At 36.5% G+C, this 14,068-nt stretch overlaps 1 protein-coding gene across 2 annotated transcripts in view; it reads left to right on the top strand.

Annotated features, from left to right (window-relative positions):
- The window catches only part of CAB39L (calcium binding protein 39 like), a 154,382-nt gene extending 140,593 nt beyond the window's left edge, over window positions 1-13,789 (top strand). For both annotated transcript variants that reach the window (XM_003764571.3, XM_031961947.1), the window contains one exon: window positions 12,251-13,789. In XM_003764571.3, coding sequence (XP_003764619.2) covers window positions 12,251-12,430 — 180 coding nt within the window. In that variant the 3' untranslated portion in view covers window positions 12,431-13,789. The remainder of the gene's footprint in view (window positions 1-12,250) is intronic.
- The last annotated feature ends 279 nt before the right edge of the window (window positions 13,790-14,068 follow it).

The raw sequence follows: 14,068 nt of genomic DNA, 5'->3' as shown, positions 1-14,068 counted from the left end.
ATGACCAGAACATTACCCTTGGTTCTCCATAGTACAAGGATGATAGTTCTAACAGTTTATCCCAACTGGGAAAGGCTTTGTATATGATTCCAATTGATCCACAAGGATTTATTAAGTCAGCATTATGTATCTTGCCAGACACTTCTAGGGTCTGGGAAAGAAATGAAGCAATCCTTGCTCTTAAGGAGTTTACATTCAAACAGGGAAATGTGTGTGTGTGTGTGTGTGTGTGTGTGTGTGTGTGTGTGTGTGTGTTTTAAACTCATACAGAATTTAATTAATTGTGTAATGTAATGAATTGTAATGAAAACAAATACAAATACAAGGCAGTTTGGGAGAGAGGACTGTTTTATGATGGTTAGGAGATCAGGGCAGACTTCATGCAGAAGATGGACCTTGAGCTGTGTTTTAAAGGAAAAGAGAGGGACTTCATGAAACTGAGAGAAGATGTGTCCAGGGATGTGGGACAAAACCCACAAAGGCCTGGAGGCAGGAGATGGGGTTTGTGAGGAACAGAGAACCGGTACGACTGGATTACAAACAGGAGAGGAAGGAAAGTGATGTTTGGTGGCTCTCTGTGGATAAGTTGGAGCCCAGTTGGATAGAGCTTTCAGTACTAAATGGAGGGATTTATATTTATCCTAAGGTAATAAGAAGCCATTGGAACTGATTGATTAAAGGAGATACTTTGTCAGATTTGTGCTTAAGAAATATTACTTTAATAGTAGAATGTAAGATGAATTAGAGTGGGGAGAGACTTGAGGCAGGGGGACCAGATAGTAATATAGTAATTACATATTGTGATAATATAGGCAAGGGGTAAGTAGTGCCTGAACTGAGGAGGAAGCTGTGTGAGTGAAGAGAAGGGGTCGGATGTAAAAGATTTTGAGGGTTAAAATAGCAAGACTTGGCAACTGATTGAGTACATTAAATAAGGGGAGTAAAGAGACCAAGATAAATGCCAGGATGACCATTCCAGTGATAATCTACTATCTAAGAACCAACTCCCAAACAGAGAATTGATTTCCCAATGAGAAGTGTCAGTGCATGAGGAGATGAATTCTTTGGCAATTATTACATAAGAAACAAAATAAAATGAGCTTCTAAGGCACCTAGCAGCCTTCCTCTTTTATATCGACGGTGGTATAGGAAAGAGGGGGTAAAAAGATTGTTAAGAATCCTGGCGTTTATAGATGGTCTAACATAGTAACTGTTAGTATTATAAATGCGAGACATTTGTCCAGTGATCCAGCAAACTCACAAGAAAAATGGAACTTTATTGATATTGACATTCACACTATAAACTAAAGCAGAAGACAAGGGGAAGTCACAACTAAATGTCAGGGTGGCTCAGAGCTGCTCCTTATAGAAGGAAACAAAGGGATTGACATTATTGGCTTCCTCACAAACCCCAAAGTAGTAAGAATGGACAAGTTGCCATAAGTATCAGTGGATGAAATGCCTACATTGATGAAATCATGAATTCCTAGAAGTGTTTAAGCAATAGCAGTAGTAATAATAGCTCATGTTTATTTATTCATTCATTTATCCACCCAGCTATTCATTTATTTGTTTATTTTGAAATTGTTTTGTTTTTCCAGACCGCGCCTCCCTGTCTTGCTCAGGCTAGAAGCACAGTTGGCCCCTCAGCCTAGTGCCACGGCAGTCAGCCCAGCAGCTTTGCCCCATTGTTTGTCCCCCTTGGGCCACTTGCCCACATCCTAGGCAGCCTGCTGGCCTCCTCGTTCACCATGTGGGCCTGTTAATGCTTGATGGGCCACAGTCAGCGTCAGTCCGATTGCAGCTCAGAGCTCCCAGACCCAAGTGATCCACTGGCCTCAGCCCCCTTAGCAATAACTCCCATTTATCTCATGTTTATGTACCACTCTAAGACTTAGAAAATTCTTTCCTCAAAATAAGTCATAGCAGCATTCCTATTTATTCCCATTTTACAAATTAGGAGACAGGCTGGGAGACTTGTTCAAGGTCACATAACCTATTAAGTATCACAGTGGGATCAAATGTTCCTTCCTCTCAGCAGTATCCAGATGCTAAATGTCCTTTTGGTGAAGGAAGGCAGAATTACTGAATGATTCGATGAGTAGCTAAATATGGACTACCCCCTCCCATGTCTGGAGCAGATCTGGGTTTAGTTGTACAATGGGCCACTTGTTTACTATCAGGGTTTCATAAATGTGGCCTTACCTGAGCCCGGAGAATTTGTTCTCACCTCTCAAGGAGAGTACTTGGTTATTCAGGAATGACTAGATCTGAGTTCTAGAATTTTCACCCCCTATTAATAACTCGGTTGTTACCTCCCTCACCCTCTCCCCTACCATGCATCTCCCGTACTGGAGAGATGTCTCTCATTGAGGTTGATAAAAATCACAGTTGCTCAAAAAATTCTACAGCAACTCTCTTCACCGACAGAGCAAGTTGTCTAGATTCCTTTCTAAAGCTAGTTTGGCAATATAGGATAAAATGTGTAAAAAACCCCTCAACACCCCCCCACCCCCCGCAATGATTCTCAAATGAGAACTCTAGTTGACCAATTACCCATTCCCGGATGAGTCTCTGTCTCAGCTATTTTCTTTCTAGTTTATCAACTTCATGCCTCCTGAGAGTGAGAGTAGGAAAAGTAAGAGAAACACATTTGTTAAGGGTATTTCATTGAGAAATGAATAGGATGATTGCCCCCTTTTTCTCCCTTTTCACTCTTAGTAATTTTCCCAAAAATATTTAGAAATATAATAGGAAATATTTCTTTCAACTAACTTGAATATGAATTTTAAATTATATGAAATGTTCTATTTTAGTATGTCCTTAGTTGATCCTTCCACAATCCCTGTGTATCATTTAAACATAGAAGTCAGGCTGAAAATGTGAAAAGCTATAATTAGGACCTCTGCTCCCATTTCTATTTTTTAAAGAACTTTTCATTTTTTTTTCTAAAAGAATTCATTTGTTTTTTAGGCTGTTTATTTGTATATGAGGACATTCACAGTGGATGTTTTCAACCCACTTTTTTAATAGCCCTAGACAAGAATGCACATAAAACTCTCTTTATGGAGCTGAATTTGATAATCCTTTTAATTTTTTTTCTTCTGAACTTAAACACAAAAAATTGAGTATTTTTCTATATACACGGCAGAAAGAGGATTATATATGAAACCATGAATTTTATCTTACACCATTTATTTTGGATTTTTTGAAAGAAAAAAAGTAATAAATTCCGTACATTACTTCCAAAACTGTCCTACTTATCTGTTTCCTTCTGAACTTCCTTCTGTTCTCTCTTGTACATCTTCAAAAATATTTCAGGAGCCTTCTTTTCTTAGCCATCATTATTGCGAATCCCCTTTCCTCCCCACCCCCAAGTTAAAAGCTGAGACAGTAGTCTTCCTTTTAACAAATAGATATAATCAAGAAAACAAATTCACACAATTGCCATGCCCAAATATGTCTATCTCTTTGCTTTTTATTTATTTTGAGTCTATTATTTCTCATTTAGGAAATGGGTAACACATTTGATTGAATATAGGTTGGTTAATTCATGATTGGCCATTGCATTGATGAGAGTTTATAAGGCTTTCAAAGTTGTTTTCCCCCCATGTTTCTGTATTATGTAACTTGTTCTCCTGGTTCTCTTAATCTCACTGTATTAATTCACAGTACTTAGTATTCTCTGAAATCATCACTGAAATAATTTCTTATGGCACAGTAACATTCCATTACATTCATATAAGTTTGTTCAGCCATATCTCTTTAGTTTCCAGTTTAGGGTTTTCTTTTTTTTTTTTTTTTTTTTTTTTCCTTTTTATTTCCCTGAAAGGAAGTTTGGTTTCCTTGCAACTGTCCCCTGCCTTTGTATTTAACTGTTCTTATGTGTTATTTTGATACCTATCTAGTAATGTACATAGAAGACAAAAGGTTGAATATTCCTGAACATTACTGCCTACTTCACATTATTCTTTCAAAAGAAAAATTAATAGTATTGTTAACATGAGGGTAAAAACCATTTTTCTGTTAAGACTGTGTAATTAAAGGCAAACAGTTAAATTCATTACCATCTATCATTAATCTTCAAACCCTATTATCGTAGATTCCAAGTTATAAGAATAATTGGCCATAGTCACTGAAAGGCTGCTTTTCTTTTTTGTGGAGAACAGAACTTTAGAATTAGTTTTGGTATTGTGTGCCCAGCCTTTATTTTTGTTTTGTTTTTAAAGAAATTTGGAGTGAGGTAGGTGAGGAAGATAAGCCTGTAAATTTAACTTATATGTATGGGGAAATACTGGTAAATTTTTCTAGTAAATCAATACACTAATATAGTAGTGTAATGAACAGAGTGCCAGGACTGGAATCAGGAAGACTCATACTCCTGAGTTCAAATCCAGCCTCAGACACTAGCTGTGTGAGCTTAAGCAAGTCACTTATCCCTGCTTGCCTTAGTTTCCTTATCTGTAAAATGAGGTAGAGCAGGAAATGACAAACCATTCTAGTACTTTTGTCAAGAAAATCGCAAATGGGGTCATGAAGAGTTGATCATGACTGAAATGACCGAACAACAACAGCAAAAGTAGAAAAATGGTAGAAATAGCAGAATCAAGTTTATTCAGAATATAATTGCTCTTAGGAGGAAAAATAAACTGTGCCATTTAAGAGGAAGAAAACATAGCTAGACTAATAATGACAAGAATGACTGGGATGGATGATGAGGATAGTCAAATTAATACTGTTAAAGATGACATACTTTTTTAAAAAGTCAGTAAGATATTACTATGTATAAATGTTATATTCTGATATTCAGCCTTTGTTGGATTTTTTCTAGATTTCAAGTCAAAGAATTGTAAAGTTAGGAGGGACCTTGAGAGATCAGTTTAATCAAAAATCTACTTTATAACAGGTATATGCCTGATTTTTGTTTGAACAGATCATTTTTCATCTTTTCTCATGTCCCCTGGAAAAGAGACTCCAAGATTAAAATACAAAAAAACAGAATCTCATGTTATCTCTATGAACAAAACAGAGAGATGTCAGCTAGACAATATTCCAGTTAGGTGACTTCAGAATGAGTTAAATGGCCACACTCAAAGAGTTATCAGTAATGGAACAAAAGTCCTGTAGCAGGGTGCTACATGGATCCATTTTTGGCTATCTGGTTCACTGTTTTTTCCTAATAATTTGGATAAAGGAATAAGTAGTCATAGTAGTCATACCTTAAACCTGTAAAATGCCTGTTGTACCTACCTCATAGAATTGTTTTAAGCCCCAAATGAAATAATAAATACAAAACATTTTAAAAATCTAGCGTTGTTGTTTAGTCGTGTCCAGCTGTGTGAGCCTGTGGACCATAGAATGCCAATGCTATCCATAGTTGCCATTTCCTTCTCCAGTGAATTGAGCCCATCAGAAGTTGTCACTTCCCCCAGGGTCACCCAGTAAGTGTCTGATGTGGGGGTTTAGCTCGGGGGCCCCCACTCTATCCCTGAGCCACCCAGTCAGGCCAGTTAGTGTTATTTCTACTCAAGGCTGACTAAGAGATGATGTCTTTAATTTAGGTTAGCAATTTTTAAAGAGTGGGATAGATGGTTCTCCTCAGTCTAAGGAGAAGAATTATTTTCAGTGAAGATGAGAAGTTGGGTTAAATGACCTCCTAAGATTTCTCATAACCTTGAGGCCCTTCCTGCCTTCTCCGATTACTTTAGGAAAACAGACCTAGAATGTGTCTTGATTTTTCTCAACAAATGTACTATACTATGCTAGCATTGCCTCCCTTTTTCCGCAGGATTTAAGTAATTCACTTCCTTTGACATTATACCCCATGAGAGCATATTTTATTTTTTCATATCTAACCTGGAACCAGTTTCTCCAGCACATAAGAATTGTAATAGAAGAATAACTGCTTTCTTGAAAGAACAGTATTTCAATTTATAGTTAAGAGTGTCATAGCATCTGATCCTACATGAGACAGCAAACTATGTTGGGAAAGAAATTAGATGTTATATGTTGTCATCAGTGATAATAACCTTTCAATAGAGATCCCAAACCCCCATCTTACAAAATTTGTGAAATGTTTTTCAAATTAGTGTGTATTGCTATGTTGAAAGGGATTTTTCAAAGGACTTTTTCATTGAAAAGGGACAGTATATAAAGGTGAATAAAGTTTCCAGTAGATGAAAGAAAACAGTTCCCATTCCTTATATCTGTCTGGGTCATTCAAATAATGATTTTAAATCCACTAGTAAAGATAAAACATGACCACCCCTCATTCCTGATCTCCTTCCATGTTCTTTCAAATGTTTATCCTGTCTTACTGTTAGACTAGCAATAAAATTATGTTTTGGGCTAAACAGTTCTGTGCTTAATTTACATAGAAGTGGCCTTAGATTTGTATCTGAAAGAAAAAAAGGGTGATCAGAATTGATCTTACTTTTAATTCTCTTTTATAGACATCATAAAGTCACCACCTTACTGCTATGTTTTTATGGTAGAAATAGTTCAAGATAATTAGAGTCCATTAACAGTTTCTAAGAGTTCTCTGGTAAATGTTAACAATTATCTGCTTCCCCTTTCCCCAGCAAGTAGGAGGGAAGAGCAGGAGGAAGAGAGGTGGGATGGAATAGATACACCCTGGCACCTTTTTTTTTAATCTGCATCATTAAGATTTCTCCATCACTTTATCAAGTCTAGACCACCAACAAAACAGTAAAGCAAGTCCTAGTTTACACCATTTGCTGATTTCCAAGATTTAAATGCTTACAATGAAAATGTAATCATCTAGTGAGATCTCCTGATCAGGTTTGAGCTGGCTTCAAAACACCGAAGCAGCTGAGCATGGCTTTGAGAATTTCACCTCTATGGTATTTCTGACCTTAAGCATCAAGAATCCCCTATTATTTGTGGGCGTCGAGGTAGTTAGATTCTCCTGTATTTTTAACTACTAAAAAATAAAATTTCCTATGTAGTGGAAATATTGAATTGTGATTTAAAGGGATAATTTAATCATGACATGAAATGATTGGAATCATCCTCCAGAAAATAAAAAAATTAAAAATATCCAATTCAGTTCAATTTAGCAAGCAATTACTAACTCCCTAATGTGTACAAGACATTGTACTACGAGTTGGGAATACCAATACAAAAATTAAACATTCAGGGGATTCACATTCTATTGGGGAAGAGAATGCACATAAAATATGTATAAAGCCAAAGGAAAAATAATTTCATAAAAAAGAAAGTACAATTTGGGGACATCAAAAAGGATAGCATGTGAGCTGTGCTTCTTGCAGGAAGTTAGTTGGAGTGCTCTGGGTAGAGTTAAGAAAAGAGCTCATTCTAGACAAGGAGGACAAGAGGGAAGAAGTAGGATATTGCATGTAGAAAACATCTTTCAAGATGGATTAACTAAAACTAGAGTTATGTAAAGGTAATAAAAATGAAAGAAGCCTGGGAAGGTAACCATGTGCGAACCAGACTGTAGAGGCCCCTAAAGGGCCAGACTGAGAATTTAGTGTCTTAGTTTAGTAGCCATAGGAAACGCCTGATGATTTTGGCTTGTAGCTGTGTTTTTTAAAATGTTATTTGGGCAAATTAAATGAGATGGTATTTATAAAACAGTTATCACAGGGCCTTGTACATAGTAGGCACTTTATAAATGCTTCCTTCCTTCCCCCCTTGACAAGAGGGATTATAGAAAGAAGAGACTGGGTTTGGGAGATCATTTAGGAAGTTACTCTAATAATCCTGGCAAGGTGAGGAGATCCTGAACGTTGGTTGAGGCTGTACAAGTGGGGAGAAAAGGCCAGATGTAACTGACCCAGCAGTAGAATAAGGCAAAATATGTCAACTGATAGGATGAGGGACAGTAGTCTGTGGAGACTATTCGGGTGACTAAAAGAATAGGGGAACCCTTAACAGAAATGGGGGAATTTTAGATGAAAAATGGGTTTGGAGGAGGAGAAATGAGTTCCATTTTTGGAGCACTTAGGAACATGGGTCTGGAAGTCAGGAGAAAGATTGGGGCTGATTTTATAGATCTAGGAGTCAGCTGCATAAGAGTGATAATTTAATTTAACTCATGGTAACTGATGAGATCACTGAGGGAGAGACTGTAAAAAGGGACCAAGACCTGAGCCAGAGCTTTGAGAGATCCTCACACTTAGTGGACAGGAGAAAAGAGGAAGGAAGAAGGAAAGAAAAAACAAGCATTTAGGAGGCAGAGAAACAGAAAAGGGAAAAAAGAATGCTCAGGAGGAGGTTAAAAAAACAATACTAAAAGGTCAAGTAGAATGAAAACTAAGAGATCATTGGATTTAGCAGCTAAGAAATCATTATTAATCTTGTAGAGAACAGATTCAGCCACATGGAGAGCTCAGAAGCCGAGCTGAAAATGATAGGGAAGAGGCTAGGAGGCAAGGAGATAGGGGCAATGAGCACCAATATCTTTTTCTCAGATTTTATTAAATAATTACTATCTCCCAACTTTTATGAGTTTTTTCTTTATTCCTTATGTTCTTTGTTAAGGTTTCAGAGAGGTCTTGAGGGAGATAAGAAAAATGGTAAACTTTTGGGAATAAAATGAAATAATGCCAGATTTTTCTACTCGTAAGCTGGTAAATAACATAGGACAAATGAATATTGTTTTTAGTAAACCCCACTTAAATAGAACAGACTCTCAATTCAAAGTTAAATTTCAGACATTCTATACTCTTTTGACAATTGCAACTGTCAATTTAAAGGATTCAAATAAGTTTTTTTTAAAGCAGTTCTTTTATTGCTCTTGATGACCCCAGTCTTAAATGAAGAAATCACAAACTATTTATTTTCAAATTAATGTAGGGAGAAAAAGAAGTGCTCAATGAAATTGGGATAGTTTGAAAATAGTTTTTTTTTTTTTAAATGGGAACATTCATACTGAAAAGGTAACTTTCTGTCCTGCACATGATGTCCAGCATACTTTGAATCAAAAATATCTCCTAATAATAAATATGGCATTTCAGGTACTTGACATGGCAAGAAGGGCTATTCAGAATAATTGCTGCCTTAAGCATGTCTTCACGGCTCTAAAACAGTTGCCTCTAGTCAGTTACTATATTTAGTCCCAGGGTTAAGAAACCATTAAAAAAAAAAAAAGTTTCAGAAGATGAAGACAAACTTAACAGTTACCTCAGCTTTATGGTAGGGTGTGTTAAATGTTCCAGAACGGGTCCAGTGGAATGTGTGTCTGTATATTCAACCATGTTTGACATTTATTTTGGATTAGGACATAGAAGCTGAACTTTTTCCAATTTTATTTAACCTTTTTTTTTTTCATTAGAAAGACTGGTTCCATGAGTTATTTATGTAGTTGCCACAAAATGCCAGCCAATATTTAGCTGAAACTCCACAGCAACTCCATTGTAAACAGTGGTAACTAAATGTAGTAATTTACATTTGTATGAGCATGGGATTTCCAGGCACAGTTGAAAGTGATATTTGAGTTTCAGGTAGTTTCTCCAAGAATTTAAAAATTAAGGCTATTTCATGACCCACTGAGTGAATGGGGTACTTTCAAGCTAGACATCATTGAAATACGTAAATCTCTTCACAGCACTATGTTGCCTAACCTCAAACTTCATCTCACCAAAATGAGTGCAGCCTGATGTGTTTATAAGAACTTTGTTAAATTGACAAAGGCAAAAAAGGTGAGATATTAACTGGGTTTCATTTTCTCAAATACCAAAAGTAAATTTTCTCCAAAGGAGAAATGAATGACTGGATGTTTCTGTTTCTTTATTTCTAAAATGAGGACAAATAATAGCATCTAAGTCCCAGAACTGTTGGAAGGACCAAATGACAAAATAATTGTAAAGCATTTAGCAAAGTGGCACATCAAAAACACTACATAAATATTAGCTGTTATTATGACATAAACATTAATGAGGAGGAGGAGGAAGAAGAAAAGGAGGAGGAAGGGGAGGAGGAAAAGGAAGAGAAGGATGATCATGTGTCATGTCAATGGGAAGAGAACTGAATTAGAATTCAGAAGGTCCAGGTTCTGGTTGAGGCTACACTAGTGTGCCCGCTTGCCCATTCTAGGTATATCTGTGCACCTGGGGTTGGTGTGAAGATCAAATGAAATTATATTTGTGAAAAGACTTTGGAAACTGAATAAATGTAAAGTAGAATTGCTGTTATTGAAGCAAATAATAAAAACATGAAATAAATGAGCTCTGATAGTAATAAGAAAAACAGCATGATTTAATTGATATTAAAAAAAAAAAACTTCAGTGAGTTTTAGTCTCTAATTTTGTGACTAACAGTATGATCTTAGGAAAAAAATAATATATAATAACTAATTATAATGAATGATTTCAAAAGAATTAACTCACACAGCAACAGCAAGATTATAAGATAATCAGTTCTGACAGATGGCTCTTTCAACAGCAAAGTGATTCCAGTCATTTCCAATGGTCTTGCGACAGCGAGAGCCATCTGTACCCAGAGAGAGACTGTGGACTCAGTGTGGATTACAAAATAGTGTTTTCACTCTTTTTTGCTGCTGTTTGCATTTTGTTTTCTTTCTCATTTTTTTCTTTTTTGATCTGATTTTTCTTGTGCAGCATGATAATTGTGGAAATATGTATAAAAGAATTGTACATGTTTAACATATATTGGATTAGTTGTTGCTAGGGGAGAGGGTGAGGGGAAAAGAGGGAAAACATTTGGCATACAAGGTTTTGCAGTGGTGAATGTTGAAAGGTATACATGTTTTGAAAATAAAAAGCTTTATTTAAAAAAAAAGAATAAAATCAAATTTAAAAAAGAATTACCTCTTTTGAGCAAGAAATTACCAGAATCAGGCACAATTTAGATAATCTGGAAAGATGTCTTAAGCATCCCCTTCTTGGGACATAGACTATTTTTTATATGTCATGGCATGCTGGAGCATCGTCAGCATATATGCAGTTCCCCTAGTGATCAGGGTTCTGTGTTCTCTTTAAGATTGAGGTGAAGGTTTTACTCAGAAAAATAAACTAGAGATGTACCAAGTGGAAGTCAGATAAGTAAGATGACACTGCTATAAAATATCAAATAAAATAGTTCTATATTATTTCATACTTTTACCCAATACTTTTCTCATTCCCATTCTTCTCCTTCTTCTCTATCTTTGACCTTGTTCTTTGCATGCTTTAGTTGGGGACTAAAACTACCACACATCTCACTCACCTTTCACATACTGATCTCTCAAAGCTCATATATTTCAAATTTTTGTTATTCCTATCAGTAATAGTAATAATGCCACCTTACATTTATAGAATATTCAATTTCCAAAGACCTTTGGCATATATTATTTCACCTGAAAAATCCTATCTACTAATTTTTACCAGTCTTTCTTAAAACAGCATTGGTATCAAATTTAAATAGATACAGAGGCAGTAATATATAGGTATAGATCCTTGAGGTGCATGTATTGACTTGGTTTTCAAATATAATGTTACCTATGCTTTTTTGTATTTTTATTTATTTTGTAACTACTTCATTAGAATTACATTCTAATCTGGATCAGGCTGCATACTTGTCACATACTACAACTCTTGTCAGCTCAGTTCTCCAAATGCCCTTTGCTGCTTAAGTATGTTGGGTTTTCCGTCTCATTGGCTTTTCTTTGGCCATCTGAATAAGTGAGCTCTAGAATTACGATCTTGTGCAGCGCTATCAGTATAATGTGGATTTATGTATTTATCTATTCTTATCCACTAATGAACCCTATGGCTAGTGTCCATGGCCCAGCCCACCTATCCGAAGGAGGTAAGCGCCCAATGGGTTGGTAGGTGGTGACTTTGTAGCCTCTCCCCAAAGCCATTGGAAGGGCCTCACTGCTGAGAGCACCTCTACCATCAAAACAACAGATCCTTGAAGCCCCGGAATAATCTGCCCAGCCACAAAACATAGTCTTCTGGGTCTTATTTTAACTAGGACTAAAATATAAATTGCGGCCACCACAAAACGTATCTCATCCTTCACTGTTTGCTTTCTGAGAGTCTATGGGCTGTTTTCTTATTGGCCTAATACTTTTTAAAAGTATATCTCAGTTGTTATCTAAGAAATAAAATATTAAAGTTGTTTTGGATTTCTACCTATGTGAAAGAAGAGCCACAAACTTTCTTGAGAGGCAGGTATACAGTTTGAAGCGTTCCTCAGTAAATGACCTTGGAGGGGGAGGTACCAGATTCTAACTTTCTAACCTCTGAGTTATGTCTTTTAGGTCTTTGTGGCTAGCCCTCACAAAACCCAGCCAATTGTGGAGATTCTGCTAAAAAATCAACCAAAGCTGATTGAGTTTCTGAGCACCTTCCAAAAAGAAAGGACGGATGATGAACAGTTCACCGATGAGAAGAATTATTTGATTAAACAAATCCGAGACTTGAAAAAAACAGCCCCTTGAAGATTTTACCTAATTTTCCGCCATAGGCATTAATCCTATTTGTTCAGTTTATATGTGTCATTTTAAAAAAAAATAGTGCTTGAGAAGGCATGCACAGGTGCCTATTTTAATTCATTGTTCAGATAAATGGAATATAAAACTTTTAAAATGAAAAAGTTAAAAAAAAACTAGAATAATATATTATTTTTAATCAAGTCTGTGATTATTTATGTAAATTTAGCAAATCTCTGCATTAGAAACTGACCAGTTTTTATCCATGTATTTGCATCCACTTATTCTTGCTTTTACTACCAGCAGACTCGAGCTGTTGTTTACTGTAACTGCACCAAGTAACAGCTCGGATGATTGCAATGATTTTTCTTTGTACTTGTAGTCTTCAATGCTGTGTACATACACACATCTGGCCGTGGTAAAAGAGTTTGAACTCTTTAGCTGGGTTTGCTTGGGTCAAAAGAATTTCTTACGTCACAAGAGTGTAAATTCAGAAGCTGATCACTTTACCTATTTTTGTTATTCATACTTTGTTTGTTTCCCGATGTCCTTTGGTTGATTCTAAATCAGTAGTTCCTAAGCGTTTGGGAAAATTAATATTCTTTTGCCGTAGTTGAGACTTGTGTTTTGTTCAGGACTATCTCTTAATCTCCCACACAAGGTTGAGCTGCTTCTGACTCTAGTCTGATATCTCCAGAGCAGCCCAGCTGTCCTGGGGATGATGTGGGACCAACCTCAGCAAGGTGGGCTTCAGTGTGGTCCAGAGCCACTGCCAGGAAGCCTGCAATCTGTCCTTTAGTCCCAGTGGTACTTTAAGCAGATGCTCGGGAGCAAATAATCTAGAGTCCAAAGAGGCAGCATTGCTGCTCTTGTCACACCGACTTAGACAGGGTACACGTTTTTGTACGTCGTGTTTTGTGGCTGCTGTTCTTGGGCCTCTGAAGTCAAAGTCATTGCATGGGGAAACCTGATGCAAAGGCTTGGGTCCCGAGGTTGCACAGGTGTTGGGTCACTCATTTTCATAAGGAAATGTAGAAGTAGAAAGGGGGAAAAATAAAAGATAAGAAAAGCTATCCGGCAGGTGGCTATGGACATCTTCCCCTAGTACAACAGGAAGCTGTTACTCATAATTCTACAGCAAATTCTTTAGCAAAAGGATAGAAGAAAACCTGTGAGGTTCTGTGGTCCAATATACTGTTGCATATTAGGGTAATTAAGGATTTAATTTATGCTCTTTAGAAAAGGCATGGACCCTAACAGGTCATGGTTTATTTTCAGATGTCAGTTGTATAAAAATGATGTATATCTTAGCACTCTTGAATTTTAAAGCTCTATTTACAAGCTATTAAAGGCATGGTTACTAATGTGCATTGTTTTTCCTGATTTCATTTGTAAAACGTGTGTTGCTCCTTCTAAAAACATACACATTTTATAGGTATTGGGTTATGACAAGATTCATGACTTAAGATTTTATCATTTATTGAAGATTTATTTGGGAAAAAATAAATTACCACCGAGTGCCCACCAATCACCATTTCACTAAAAGGGAGGAAAGCAGTTGTTAATTCTTAGGGACCACTGGCCTTTGGAAACATCACATCTGAAGCACAAGTGGGAAGACCTGTCAGTTCCTCCCTGTGGTCTAGG

Source organism: Sarcophilus harrisii, chromosome 3 (genome assembly GCF_902635505.1).
Source record: "Sarcophilus harrisii chromosome 3, mSarHar1.11, whole genome shotgun sequence".
Classification (NCBI taxonomy): Eukaryota; Metazoa; Chordata; class Mammalia; order Dasyuromorphia; family Dasyuridae; genus Sarcophilus; species Sarcophilus harrisii.
This window is presented reverse-complemented; position numbering and strand designations above follow the sequence as displayed.